At 41.2% G+C, this 15278-nt stretch overlaps 1 protein-coding gene across 4 annotated transcripts in view; it reads right to left on the bottom strand.

The window, feature by feature from the left end:
* VEPH1 (ventricular zone expressed PH domain containing 1) overlaps positions 1-15278 on the bottom strand; it is a 287956-nt gene that overhangs the window by 219947 nt on the left and 52731 nt on the right. For all 4 annotated transcript variants that reach the window (XM_025289274.3, XM_025289293.3, XM_025289289.3 and 1 more), the window contains exon 4: positions 1064-1238. In XM_025289274.3, coding sequence (XP_025145059.3) covers positions 1064-1238 — 175 coding nt within the window. The remainder of the gene's footprint in view (positions 1-1063; positions 1239-15278) is intronic.

Below are 15278 nucleotides of genomic sequence, written 5' to 3'. Positions count from 1 at the left end.
GCACAAAGAGACAGAGGTTTCCATCCCAGGCAGTGCAGAATGGGGTCATGTCCATTCCTGGGATCTTCATGGTAATAGCCACAGAGTTTGATGGGCTCAGGGTGGTACACATGGACATCACCACACTCTGCTGTACCAAGAAGAGAATATTGGGGACTTTCAGAAATACTTGCTGTGAGAGCACTTTCCAAAAAGTTGATGCTCCACTTGAGCATGTGGGGCATGTGGCAATCAAAGCTGGGCCAAGATACTCATGGACTTCAGACATTTGAGGCTGGGGATATTTGAGTCCATATCAAATAATACCAAATATTGTTCTTTGATCCCAAACCACACAAAAGAAAGAAGTTTCTGAGAGATCTAAAACCAAAGGAAAAAACCACAAGAGAAGATAATATTCTGACTGGACTAACTTGATCTCTTTCATTCAAATATGAAAGCATTAACAGAGATGTCCTGATCTGATGCTCCATGATAGTATTTAATACAATTACAAATCAGTTCCAAATCATGTTCACATTTAAGAAGTCTTGACACATTCTCTGGTATATTTCATTTGGCATTTCATACTTTTGGAAAACTTCAGATGATGAGCTTTTCCATCTTCCACTGAGAGCAGTGGAACACAGTCCACTCAGTACAGACAGGTTCTGCACAGTTGGTAGTTGGACAAGATGACCAGAGGCACAGAAAACACAATCTCCAAATGAGACCCATAGAGTTGGAAAGAAGCACAAAGAAGGGCCTCCCTGGTTGCTCAGCTGGTAAAGAATCTGCCTGCAATGCAGGAGACCCAGGTTCAATCCCTGTGTCAGGAAGATCCCCTGGAGAATGGAATGGCATATAACTCATCTAAGGAGTTTAAAGAATTCACCTGCCTGGTGAAGAGACCCAGACTCACCCAATTCAAGTAACCTTACCTCCAGACACCTAGCAGCAAAGCAGAGAATGCAATGTACCTCTCAATACTTAAGTCTCACTTCCCACAAACCATAGCTGCTTTATGAAAATACTTTAAAACGACTCCTAAAACACATTCCCAGGCTCAGCCGTTACACCATACCTTGGAGTATGCTCTTTACTATAACCTCTGTGTGATCAGCCAGGAGGTCCGCCTTGGTAATTGCAGCCAGGGACAGGTAGTTGGACATATTCCGGCACAGTTCCTTGTTGCCTCTGTGGAGGAATTTCACTGCTATGGGGATGGCTAATGCCATCACAGGGGGTCGGTTGTAATTCTGAGGAAATACAAGAAATCAACAAATAATAAGTGGCTCATTCTTCATTCATTTATTCATTCATTCAAAAAATATTTATTGAACTAAGCGCCCAGAGAACAGCTGTGAAAACACAGGGCCCACTTTATCTTCCTTGTATTTGGGAATTCATGCAACTCTTGTTCTTTTTTTTTTTTTTGTGGGTATTTTATTTATTTATTTTTTAAATTTTATTTTATTTTTAAACTTTACATAATTGTTCTTGCTCTAGTTAGAGAGACTTAGAGGCAAATAGGCACTTAATAGCATAGGCTGATGAAGGTCATGATAAGGAAAGTGGAGGGAGATAAGGAAGCAAAAAAGGAGCTTAGCCCAGTCTCAAGAGATTGTCAAGGAAGACTTCTTGCAGGAGGTGATATCTTCACTGAGACCTGCTGGATGAGTAACAGATGCCTGGGGAATAGCAAGACAAAAGAGTAGAAAAAAGTAGACAAAAGAAAAGAGTAGACAATAGGAAAAGCGTGTGAGAAGGCAGAGAGATGGGAGAACTTGTGCATCTGCTGCTGCTGCTAAGTTGCTTCAGTCGTGTCCGACTCTGTGCAACCCCATAGACGGCAGCCCACCAGGCACCCCCGTCCCTGGGATTCTCCAGGCAAGAACACTGGAGTGGGTTGCCATTTCCTTCTCCAATGCATGAAAATTAAAAGTGAAAGTAAAGTCGCTCAGTCATGTCCGACCCTCAGCGACCCCATGGACTGCAGCCTTCCAAGCTCTTCTGTCCATGGGATTTGCCAAGCAAGAGTACTGGAGTGGGGTACCATTGCCTTCTCCTGTGCATCTGGGGAACTGTAAATAGTTCAGAATGGATGATATGGGGTACAGCTGAGAAAACTGGGATAGAAGATGAAAGAGGGGACTGGAAAGGTAAACGGGGGTATGATTATGAAAGGTCTGGCACCATGCTAAGGAGTTTGGAACTGATCCTTAGGATAATCAGAAATCACTGATGAGAGGACAAACTCAGATTTATACTTGAGAAAAGTCCAAGGAATGTTGAGTAAGTTGCTACCTGACTGCATCTTAAAATCTAAAGTTTCAGCTAATGAAATTAAAAAGAAAAAAGATGAATGAACATAAGACTAAACTGAACATAAGACTAAAAACTAAAGGTATTCTGGATCCTGAAATAATTCTCTTTTTTATGTACTTTGTAACAGAATATTGATATCCTTACATATAAAATAGTGCTATCAGCACTCAATTACCTAATCAGGGAATAATATTTGGAAAATACAAATTGTTTTCTTGCGAATGAGTGGTATGCCTTCCTTACCATTAATTATTCTGACAATCAACCCCACTCCTTAGGCTAAGTCTAAAGCAAAAGTTGCACAAGTGCACAATGTGTTCGACTTTACATTATTATATTAGAAATAAAAACGTAGTTTTTCTCTAACTGTTGATGTGGAAAGTGCTTCTACCTTTCTACCCATCGATTATCCCCTTCTAATACCTCCTACAATTCTAGGTTTGTGATAGGTGTTCAATCAACATTTGTGAAGTTGAATAACTAATGAAGAAAATGCAAAACTATAGTGATCGTTGTGATGGGGAACGCAATGTGGTGGGAGGAAGGAAGGTGAAGGGGTGGGAAAGGGCCTGCTGGCCCCCATCCTCTCGCTTGGGTCACCAAGGCCAGTGATGGCCTCCCAGTGACGTCCATCTTCAGGGCTAGCTGATTGGGCAGGTGAGCTGTTACATACTCCTTAGCGGACAGGACTTCCTCAGACACCTCCCAGGTACTTGTCTAATGAAGGCAATTACACCCTTAGTTCTATGGGTGGTCAAATGACTCAGGCACTGACCAACCAGAGAATCATATTTCCAAGTGGTAAGTTCAGGGATGGACAAGTTACCCAACTATAATGGAGGAGCCCTGTGAAAGAGATTGACCTCAGTAGGAGAGAATCTGTATGAGATATGAGGCAACACGGATCTGAGACAAGAGAAATCTGGTGACACCATTTAAGCCCAAGTGTCAGTCTGTGCCTGAGGCCAGTTCTAGCCCTAAATGTTTCTAAATGAGCTAATAAGTCTCTTGTGCATAAGTTTTTTTTTCTTCCCAGTTCCTGGAAACAAAAATATAATAGACTTGATAAATCCTTAATCCATTCTTGTAGTTCTACCCATTTTTTAGATTCAAGAATCAGTCTGACTCTTGAGCAGAAAAAACAGGTATTCAACAACCTAAGCTGATGTCCCACTGTGAAATGAGCCATGATGGAATCTCTGACCCAATTCCTTGGTGACAAATCACGTGTTTATGTAGCAGATCCACTCCATAGGTCTCTGTCCTATTCTTCTGAGGGTTCCTAACATCATCTAACTATCAGAACCAGGGACTGCAGTCAGACTTCTCTCGGACCAGGCTTTATCAAGAGTGTCTCCCCTCCTGGTAATTTGATTAGGCCTGATTAGACTGGGCCATTCCTGGTGTGATGAGCTGTGAGGGATCCCTGGGAGGCTGGCTGCTCCATGCCCTTCAGCATTACAAGTCTGCATGTGTGCTTGGCTAGGTCTTACAGAACTGTTTGCATCCACTGAGGGAGACTCACACTGAGGGATTTCCAAAAGGCTGGTGCGTGATCAGGTATGCCAATTTACTCTCTTACAGTGAATCTTTCCAGGTCAGGCCCTTTCACATCACCAAGACCTCAGGAGCCAGATTACTAACCAGAATGTTCACTCATGGGCAGAAGAGCCGATCAGAACAAAGGAATACCTTACGGGCCATTTCATCTAGGCCAGGTCCTACTCTATAGCCAAATCCCCATCTCTGGTGACTGGAACTTTCTTGTCTATCAGATTCAGTTTCTACTAGCGCCACCCCTTTGACAGTGCTAGGTAAATGTGCCAAAATAACAACCCTATACTGAGCGTCCTCTTTTTGTTGACACACTCTTCAGACATGTGGTGTTAGGAGAGTCAATTAATTTGTCTATTTCCTCCATTATAATCATATTCTATGCCTGCTCCCTTGTGTGCAAGTATGTTCAGTCATGTTTGACTCTTTGCAACCCTATGGACTGTCGCCCGCCAGGCTCCGGCTCCTTTGCCCACGGAATTCTCCAAGCAAGAATAATGGAGTGGGTTGCTATTTTCTCCTCCAGGGGACCTTCCCAACTCAAGGATCAAACCTGTGTCTCCTGCATTGGCGGTGGATTCTTTACCACTGACCTGCTCCCCAGAGGTTACATTTATTCAATAAGTTGGAACCTTGAGTATGTCCCAAACCTCTCTGTTTCACCTATCAATTTCTTGGGTTGCCCCAATCTCTCCATGGTGTGTAAGTTTTTGAAAATTGACCTCTGACATATCTTTGTCCCTGTCAAGGCTACCAAAGCCCCAGTTTTGAGAGTGGAACACAATCACACAATTCGCAAAGTTTTCCAACAAAGAATATCTTGCTCAAGGTTATTTTATCTTCTCTGAGTCTTTAGCCAAGAACAACTTGCAGCTAGAGAAGTGTATGCCTTCCATGAGAGGAAAATATCTCCAAGCATATTTACCTGTAACTTTCTGAGAATCCATGATGGAGGTATTGGAAGTAGAACTCAAGTGTTTCCTACTAATTGTGAACAGAGATAAGCATACTAAAAGATCACTGTAAAATTATATTCATAACTAATAACTAATGCTTTTAAACCTTGGGAATGAGCTAACACTTTCCAGCAACAATGAAAGAAAAGTCTGTCTTAACCATTTTGATCATATTTTTTTTTTTTTACAACAATTCTAGATGTCCTAGAGAAAAATAGTGGGCAGCTATTAAAGTCTTTGAAGTGTGGTTCCAAGTGAAAATTGTTAAAAAATTTTAAAATGTATAATGTCATTATTAAAAAAATAAAACTCTAACACACTCAATTTTTCTGTTTTCCTCCCCCATATGTCATCTGGAAATCTCTCAAATGACAAGAGAAGTGAAACATTAAGCAAAGAGCAAGTAGTTCATATATACACCAAAGAATTGCCACCAATGGCTCTCAATCTCTGAACAGCATCTAGATAGTTCCTAGTGTTTCAAGAGGTCATGGGCACTACTGACAGCAACAGGGTATGAGTAAAGGGCTAGGAGGCCAAGATGAGGCTGGGCAAGTACACACACCCTCCTTCCAATGCTTGAGCTTTGCTCTCAAGTTAAGCAAAAGGATTTGCTAACGCAGTAGATCTCAGGTCCCTGAAATAACTTTATCTCCAGGATTATCTGGATTCCAGGAATGCTAACGGTATGCATTCAAAGAAAGCCCCCCTGATTGCTCATACAATCAAACTACTTTAACACCAACTGTTAATGGCAGAGCTTATGCTAGATCTTGCCTTTCTATGCAGATGTAAGCACAAATGGCATCTGTATCATCTTACAGACAGTTCAGTACTCAGTACTCAGGGAACAATTCAGTTAAGTACAGGGTAGAAATAAAGACTTACTCATGGGAACAGTTATATCCAGCAATAGAAGCTAAACAAGAGGACTTCATTCTACAATTGCCAAGAGTTGTATTTCTTAACTAGATTAGCACCAATTTGAGCTCTTGGTGGAGATTTTCCTTTGGAAAATGCACTTTGGGAAGGTTTCCCAGTGTTTTAAAATTGAAAAGAATAAAGCTAAGTAAAAGATATATATATATATATATATATATATATATCTGAGGTGATAGCCACTAAAAGTCTCTTTGGCTCTTAGGCTTTGAATTCAACTAAGAACCATAAAATATTAATCTCAAGAAATATTATATACCATATGTTAAAATGGCTATTTTATGGTTTTTCATCCACCATTGTGGATTAGATAATCAAAATTTGGATTTACATATAATATGCTTGGTTCTGAGCAGTATGGCTATATATAAAATCTAAATTGCATCCACCTAAGTTTTCCTAGTGTATTTTCTGACAAGCAATAAGGAAGTGGGTCTCAGGAACCTGAGGCCAGGGGTCCCAGTCTCCTCTCATTTCATGCTGCTGTCGTGTGCGGCATTAAATGATGACCTGGTACTAGGGCCACTCCGAGGAGAAGCACATCTGGTGCAAAAGCAAGAGGGCAGTCAAGTCTCCTGAGCTACTTATGTGTTCATCTGTCTATTCATTCATTCAGTAAGTATTTTGAGCACCTACTATGTGCCATTCCAAGTTCCAGGTGCTGGGCCCACATCAGTGAATACAACTAAGTTTCTATTTTGGGCAGGGGGAGACAGGCAATAAACAATGGTAAAAGAAATAATTAAATGACAGAGTCAATGCTGTTTTAGCATCAACATTAGCATGCAGCTAATGATAATGATGACAATACCAGCCAAAGCTAATACTCATGGAGCACTTCCTGTGTCTTAAATTTTTTATGTCTATCCATCTAATCCTCACAACAAACTCATGAGGCAGCTACTCATATCATCTGTATTTTATACCTGAGGAAATTAGGGCCCCAAAAGATGAAATGCCCAAGATCAAACTGCCTGTAAATGGTAGAGTTGGGATTGCCTATTGAATATATTCCTAGATGAACATGAGCAGTCCTGCCTCTAAGAGATGAAAATGAAATGCTCTCAAAACTACCCAAGGCATTTTGCATGGAATGTCAGCCAGGGATAGATTTTGAATATTCATGCAGTGTTAACTGGACAGGAGGAAATACGAAAATTGAAGTATGGAATCAAAGTGAATGGACAGTGGAGGTCCTTCTATAAAGAAGGAAAAATAGGCCGAGAGTAGCTACCCCACGCCCGAGGTCAGGGGCAGCCGCCGAGAGGAGCAACCCCACGTCCAGTGAGCGGTGGCTGTGTGGAAAGGCTGAGAGGGCTGAGGAGGGCTGAGAGGAGCTACTCCATGTTCAAGGTCAGGAGGGGCGGTGGTGAGGAGATACCCCTCGTCCAAGGTAAGGAGCAGTGGTTGTGCTTTGCTGGAGCAGCTGTAAAGAGATATCCCACGTCCAAGGTAAGAGAAACCCAAGTAAGACAGGAAGAGATACCCCACGTCCAAGGTAAGAGAAACCCAACTAAGATGGTAGGCGTTGCAAGAGGGCATCAGAGGGCAGACACACTGAAACCATAATCACAGAAAACTAGTCAATCTAATCACACGGACCACAGCCTTGTCTAACTCAATGAACCTAATCCATGCCCTGTAGGGCCGCCCAAGATGGACGGGTCATGGTGGAGAGGTCTGAAAGAATGTGGTCCACTGGAGAAGGGAATGGCAAACCACTTCAGTATTCTTGCCTTGAGAACCCCATGAACAGTATGAAAAGGCAAAATGATAGGATACTGAAAGAGGAACTCCCCAGGCCGGTAGGTGCCCAATATGCTACAGGAGATCAGTAGAGAAATCACTCCAGAAAGAATGAAGGGATGGAGCCAAAGCAAAAACAATATCCAGCTGTGGATGTGACTGGTGATAGAAGCAAGGTCCGATGCTGTAAAGAGAAATATTGTATAGGAACCTGGATTATTAGGTCCATGAATCAAGGGAAATTGGAAGTGGTCAAACAGGAGATGGCAAGAGTGAACGTCAACATTCTAGGAATCAGTGAACTGAAATGGACTGGAATGGGTGAATTTAACTCAGATGACCATTATATCTACTACTGTGGGCAGGAATCCCTTAGAAGAAATGGAGTAGCCATCATGGTCAACAAGAGAGTCTGAAATGCAGTACTTGGATGCAACCTCAAAAATGACAGAATGATCTCTGTTCGCTTCCAAGGCAGACCATTCAATATCACAGTAATCCAAGTCTATGCCCCAACCAGTAACACTGAAGAAGCTGAAGTTGAACGGTTCTATGAAGACCTACAAGATCTTTTAGAACTAACACCCAAAAAAGAAGTCCTTTTCATTATAGAGGACTGGAATGCAAAAGTAGGAAGTCAAGAAACACCTGGAGTAACAGGCAAATTTGGCCTTGGAGTATGGAATGAAGCAGGGCAAAGGCTAATAGAGTTTTGCCAAGAGAACACACTGGACATAGCAAACACCCTCTTCCAACAACACAAGAGAAGACTCTACACATGGACATCACCAGATGGTCAACACCAAAATCAGACTGATTATATTCTTTGCAGCCAAAGATGGAGCAGCTCTATACAGTCAGCAAAAACAAGACCAGGAGCTGACTGTGGCTCAGATCATGCACTCCTTATTGCCAAATTCAGACTGAAATTGAAAAAAGTAGGGAAAACCACTAGATCATTCAGGTATGACCTAAGTCAAATCCCTTATGATTATACAGTGGAAGTGAGAAATAGATTTAAGGGCCTAGATCTGATAGATAGAGTGCCTGATGAACTATGGAATGAGGTTCGTGACATTGTACAGGAGACAGGGATCAAGACCATCCCCATGGAAAAGAAATGCAAGAAAGCAAAATGGCTGTCTGGGGATGCCTTACAAATAGCTGTGAAAAGAAGAAAAGTGAAAAACAAAGGAGAAAAGGAAAGAGATAAGCATCTGAATGCAGAGTTACAAAGAATAGCAAGAAGAGATAAGAGAGCCTTCCTCAGCGACCAATGCAAAGAAACAGAGGAAAACAACAGAATGGGAAAGACTAGAGATCTCTTCAAGAAAATTAGGGATACCAAGGGGACATTTCATGCAAAGATGGGCTCGATAAAGGACAGAAATGGTATGGACCTAACAGAAGCAGATGTTAAGAAGAGGTGGCAAGAATACACAGAAGAACTGTACAAAAAAGATCTTCATGACCCAGATAATCATGATGGAGTGCTCACTCACCTAGAGCCAGACATCCTGGAATGTGAAGTCAAGTGGGCCTTAAAAAGCATCACTACGAACAAAGCTAGAGGAGGTGATGGAATTCCAGTTGAGCTACTTCAAATCCTGAAAGATGATGCTATAAAAGTGCTGCACTCAATATGCCAGCAAATTTAGAAAACTCAGCAGTGGCCACAGGACTGGAAAAGGTCAGTTTTCATTCCAATCCCAAAGAAAGGCAATGCCAAAGAATGCGCAAACTACCTCACAGTTGCCCTCATCTCACACACTAGTAATGCTCAAAATTCTCCAAGCCAGGCTTCAGCAATACGTGAACCGTGAACTTCCTGATGTTCAAGCTGGTTTTAGTAAAGGCAGAGGAACCAGAGATCAAATTGCCAACATCTGCTGGATCATGAAGAAAGCAAGAGAGTTCCAGAAAACATCTATTTCTGCTTTATTGACTATGCCAAAGCCTTTGACTGTGTGGATCACAATAAACTGTGGAAAATTCTGAAAGAGATGGGAATACCAGACCACCTGACCTGCCTCTTGAGAAATCTGTATGCAGGTAAGGAAGCAACAGTTAGAACTGGACATGGAACAACAGACTGGTTCCAAATAGGAAAAGGAGCACGTCAAGGCTGTATATTGTCACCCTGCTTATTTAGCTTATATGCAGAGTACATCATGAGAAATGCTGGGCTGGAAGAAACACAAGCTGGAATCAAGATTGCCAGGAGAAATCTCAATAACCTCAGATATGCAGATGACACCACCCTTATGGCAGAAAGTGAAGAGGAACTAAAAAGCTTCTTGATGAAAGTGAAAGAGGAGTGTGAAAAAGTTGGCTTAAAGCTCAACATTCAGAAAACTAAGATCATGGCATCTGGTCCCATCACTTCATGGGAAATAGATGGGGAAACAGTGGAAACAGGGTCAGACTTTATTTTTTGGGCCTCCAAATTCACTGCAGATGGTGATTGCAGCCATGAAATTAAATGACACTTAACTCCTTGGAAGAAAAGTTATGGCCAACCTAGATAGCCTATTCAAAAGCAGAGACATTACTTTGCCAACAAAGGTCCGACTAGTCAAGGCTATGGTTTTTCCAGTGGTCATGTATGGATGTGAGAGTTGGCCTGTGAAGAAAGCTGAGCACCGAAGAATTGATGCTTTTGAACTGTGGTGCTGGAGAAGACTCTTGAGACTCCCTTGGACTGCAAGGAGATCCAACCAGTTGGTTCTAAAGGAGATCAGACCTGGGTGTTCATTGGAAGGACTGATGCTAAAGCTGACACTCCAGTACTTTGGCCACCTCATGTGAAGAGTAGACTCATTGGAAAAGACTCTGATGCTGGGAGGGATTGGGGGCAGGAGGAGAAGGGGATGACAGAGCATGAGATGGCTGGATGGTGTCACCGTCTTGATGGACATGAGTTTGAGTAAACTCCAGGAGTTGGTGATGGACAGAGAGGCCTGGTGTGCTGTGATTCATCAGGTCTCAAAGAGTCGGACACGACTGAGCGGCTGAACTGAACTGAACTAGGTGCATTTTTATTTTCTTCAATCATCTTCATATGTGCATTTATCCTAGAATATAATGTGCCTTGTTGGGTGGGTGTAGGAAGTATATTCTCTTTCATGATTTTTCCAGAGACAAAGAAATAAGCATTGGCCAACTCCATATAGAACCCTGGTCAGAGGAAGCTGTGGTTTGAAATAGGTACTTCCCAATAGAGGCAGGACTACAAATGGAGGTTGCTTGTATTGTTAAGCCCATTTTATAGATGATGAAACAGAGGCTTAGAGAGATAAAATAGCTTGTCAATCACTCATTGATATGACATAAAGAACACCTGACCCTAAGGCCTTCAAGTTCCAAACTCTTTGTTCTTAGCTCTCGGCATCTCCTAAGGAAGTCAGAATTTCACACTAGGAGATGATCTGAGAGATCACCTTACAGATGTCTAAAGGCATGGAGTGGATTGCCAAGAGAGTATCACCCAAGGCAAAAGAAACCAGAACTCAGAAAACATGCTTCACACATGTATAGATTCTGTATTAAGGAAGGTATAGAAGTTGAATTCTAGAATTTTAAAAATTATTTTAAGGTAAATGAGAGTTGGACTGTGAAGAAGGCTGAGTGCCAAAGGATTGATGCTTTTGAACTGTGGTGTGGGAGAAGACTCTTGAGAGTCCCTTGGAGTGCAAGGAGATCCAACTGGTCCATTCTCGAGGAGATCAGCTGTAGGTGTTCTTTGGAAGGAATGATGCTGAAGCTGAAACTTCAGTACTTTGGCCACCTCATGTGATGAGTTGACTCACTGGAAAAGACTCTGATGCTGGGAGGGATTGGGGGCAGGAGGAGAAGGGGATGACAGAGGATGAGATGGCTAGATGGCATCACCGACTTGATGGACGTGAGTTTGAGTGAACTCCAGGAGTTGGTGATGGACAGGGTGGCCTGGCGTGCTGCGATTCATGGGGTTACAAAGAGTCGGACATGACTGAGTGATTGAACTGAACTGAAATGAGGTAAGTTCATATAGTTAAGGACCAAGAAAAGAAACAATTTAAAATAATTCTACTAAGAGTAGAATAGAAATGGACACTTGATGTAGGTTTGAACGTAGGTTGAAAAAGAAAATTTAGGGGGAAAAAAAGGCAGAAAGTTTGTGTGTGTGAGGGAACATATTTAGCTTGAAGTGACAGTGAAATGCCCAGGGGAAAAAATGGCAAAGGACATAGGGAGAAGAATTGGTGGGCCCTTGCTTGATTTAGATAGCATGATATTGGGATTGCTTATCTTGGGAGTTGGGTGGAGGGAATCTGTGCTTGTATAGCTAAAAATGCTTAGTGGTTGACTTTAAAGTTGATCTACTGTTTTATTTTACTAACACACACACACACACACACACAAGAGAATGAGTCATCTGGATTTGCCCATGTTTCCCACAAGAACCTATTTTACAAGTAGGACAAAATCTTCTTTTCAATGTTTATTGCACAACAAAAAGTTCTCCTTGAAGTCTGATGAAAGCCAAATGCCAAGGCTAAGACCACAGCCTTGCCTTTGGTTCATGGCAGGGAGTGGGGGGTAGCTGACTTTCTGGGATCACATCCCCAGGGGTAGCCTCGACAAATTGCTGCACTATGCTCTGAGAAAAGCGAGTTTGCTTCAGGGCTTTCCGCCTTGCATTATTACACCTTCTGCTGCTCAGAGCGTGCACAATAGACACCCTGTGCCCACACTGGCCCTACAGGCTGGGATCATCCACTCTGTGACTCACTTGTCTCTCTGAACCAATATAGCTAACTTTTAGCCCTGTTCTCTGTCCCTTTCCAAAATAGCAGTGCTTGTCCTCAGGGGCCTGCTCTCAACAATCTTACAAACTCTCTGACACTGAATCATTGATCAGCAGTGAGTTTCGTGTCTGGGTTTTTTTCTTTTTATAGTCCTTAGCCCATTCTGGAGTCTCTATTGAATTAACTGATGATTCCCATACATTGTTCTTACAAAGGCAGCAAGTAAATTAAATTTAATTATTAATTTGTTTTGTTGTGACTTTTTTTAATTTCAAAAAGTAGAATTCTTTGTGATTAGTTATACATACACTATTTTTGAAATTATTTTCTATTATAGGTTATTACAAGATATTGAATAGTGCTATACAGTAAACCCTGTGCTATACAGTAAACCTTTGTTGCTTGCCGCATATCTATTGTATAAAATTAGAAATCTAGCATTCTTTTCATACTAAGTCAAACAAGTAGAATCAAAATGTAATTATTTTTAGTTAGGCAAAAATTTGTAAGGTTTCTAAAATATATATATTATACATATTATTTATATATATGTATACAAGAGCTTTTCTACTATGTTTGATAAAGGCTTGCTAGAGAAGATGGAGAAATTGGAAAACATAAACTAAATGAAATGGCAGCTCGGAAGAGTTTCATGTTTTTATTTGTTCCCCACCACCTCCTTTTTAAGTAGGAGACATAATGCCTTCCCAGAATGGAACATCTCTTTATGTTAGAATGTGGGGTATTTTGGAATGACAGGCTGCTCAGTTCTCTGATCTTGGTCTCATTTCACAAATCTGGACTATGAGACAATCTGTTTTTTCTGCCTGGAATGCTTTCTCACTGAACTTTTCCTACCTGGCAAAACTACCAGTAGTTGCTCATAACTCTTTCAAATTTGATCTCCATCCAGAAAGCCTTCCAGACTCTAGAACTGTGTTAACACACAGTCATGTGAAGACCCTGAGCCTCTGGAAAGTGACTAGTGCAAGGTAATCTGTGCTAACGCACACAGTAGATTTATGTGACTTAGTATACAAAAAACAAGTAAAATGGTTCATTGATTTTCACACCAATTACATGTTTACATTTTGGATATACTGGATGAAGGAAAACATAGTATTGAATTAATTTCATTTGTTTCTTTTCACTTCTTTTTGATGTGGCTATTAAAAAATGTTAAGTCCCGTATATGGCTCATGTTTGCAGCTTACATTTTATTTCTATTGGATAGTGCTGCCAGAGTCTAGACCACTGGTTTTGAAATCACAGGGGGAGCTGGAGAATGCCACTAATCTGTGAGTTTCTGTCTGAAAATTTGTGAATGGTAATTTGAAGTGAAGTAATTTAGGTTTCTGATGTGTTAATAACATAGTCAAGAATAATCAACAAACAAGTGGTTACTAGCAGTCACCAGTAGAGGGGTGGAGGGGCAATATAGGGGAGTGGGACGTAAAAACTATCAGGTGTAAGATAGGCTCAATGATGTACTGTGCAACATGCAGAATATAGCCAATATTTTGTAGTAATATAAATTGAGTGCAACCTTTAAAACTGTATGAAAAATAAAATAAAAAAGTAATAAATAAGCAAGATAAAAATAAAAGAATAATCAATGAAGAATGAATGTATTAGGTCTTTGTTGTTACATACAACAGCATTAATCTTCCATTAATTTTGCTGAAATATCCATTTCTTCCCTTTCCATCTCTAACCCTGGGGACAAAGGAAAACAGTGTGACAGTGTGTATGCACGTGTGCTAAGTCACCTCAGTCGTGTCTGACTCTGTGTGACCCTACGGACTGCAGCCCCCCAGGCTCTTCTGTCCCTGGGATTCTTCAAGCAAGAATACTGGAGTGGGTTGCCAGGCCCTTCTCCAGGGGATCTTCCCAACCCAGCAATTGAACCCACATATGTCTCCTGCATTTGCAGGTGGGTTCTTTATCATTAAGAGTCACCTGAGGACAGTATGTGTAGAGTCTTATTTTTTCAGTTGACTAGCCCCTGGACTGAGCAAACAAAATGTAATATGCTCAGAGCAGAATAAAGAAAAAACATTGAAAAGAAATGAGGACAGTCTCTGAGACCTCTGGGACAATATTTGAATTATAGGGGCCCAGAAAAAGAAGAGAAAGAGAAAGAGTCTGGGAAGATATTTGAAGGATTATAGTTGAAAACTTCCCTACCATGGGAAAGGAAATAGCTACCCACATCAAGGAAGCACAAAGAGTCCCACACATGATAAACCCAAAACATGAAAACATGTATTAATTAAACTAACAAAAATTAAATACAAAGAAAAATATTAAAAATCATCAAGGGAAAAGCAACAAATAACACACAAGGGAATCCCCGTAAGGTTATCAGCTGATTTTTATTCAGATTTTTGCAGGCCACAAGGGAGTAGCAGGATATATTTAAAGTGATGGAAGGGAAAAACATAACAAAGGTCTACCCAGCAAAGGTCTCATTCAGATTGAATACAGAAATCAAAAGCTTTACAGACAAGCAAGCTAAGAGAATTCAGCATCACCAAACCAGCTTTACAACAAATGCAAAAGAAACTTCTCTAGGCAGGAAACAAAACAGAAGAAAAAGACCTACAAGAAAAACCCAAAACAGTTAAGAAAATGGTAATAGGAACAGACATATAGATAATTAAAGTAAATGGATTAAATGCTCTAGCCAAAAGACACAGACTGAATAGACACAAAAATAAGACCTGTATATATGCTGTCTGGGGCTTCCCTGGTAGCTCAGCTGGTAAAGAATCTGCCTGCAATGCCAAAGTCTGTAGTTCAATTCTTGAGTTGGGAAGATACCCTAGAGAAGGGATAGGCTACCCACTCCAGTATTCTTGGGCTTCCCTGGTGGCTCAAATGTAAAGAATCTGCTTGCAATGCAGGAGACCTGGGTTCAATCCCTGGGTTGGGAAGATACCCTGGAAGAGGGCATGGCAACCACTCCAGTATCCTTGCCTGGAGA

This window comes from Bubalus bubalis, chromosome 1, assembly GCF_019923935.1.
Source record: "Bubalus bubalis isolate 160015118507 breed Murrah chromosome 1, NDDB_SH_1, whole genome shotgun sequence".
Taxonomy (NCBI): domain Eukaryota; kingdom Metazoa; phylum Chordata; class Mammalia; order Artiodactyla; family Bovidae; genus Bubalus; species Bubalus bubalis.
This window is presented reverse-complemented; position numbering and strand designations above follow the sequence as displayed.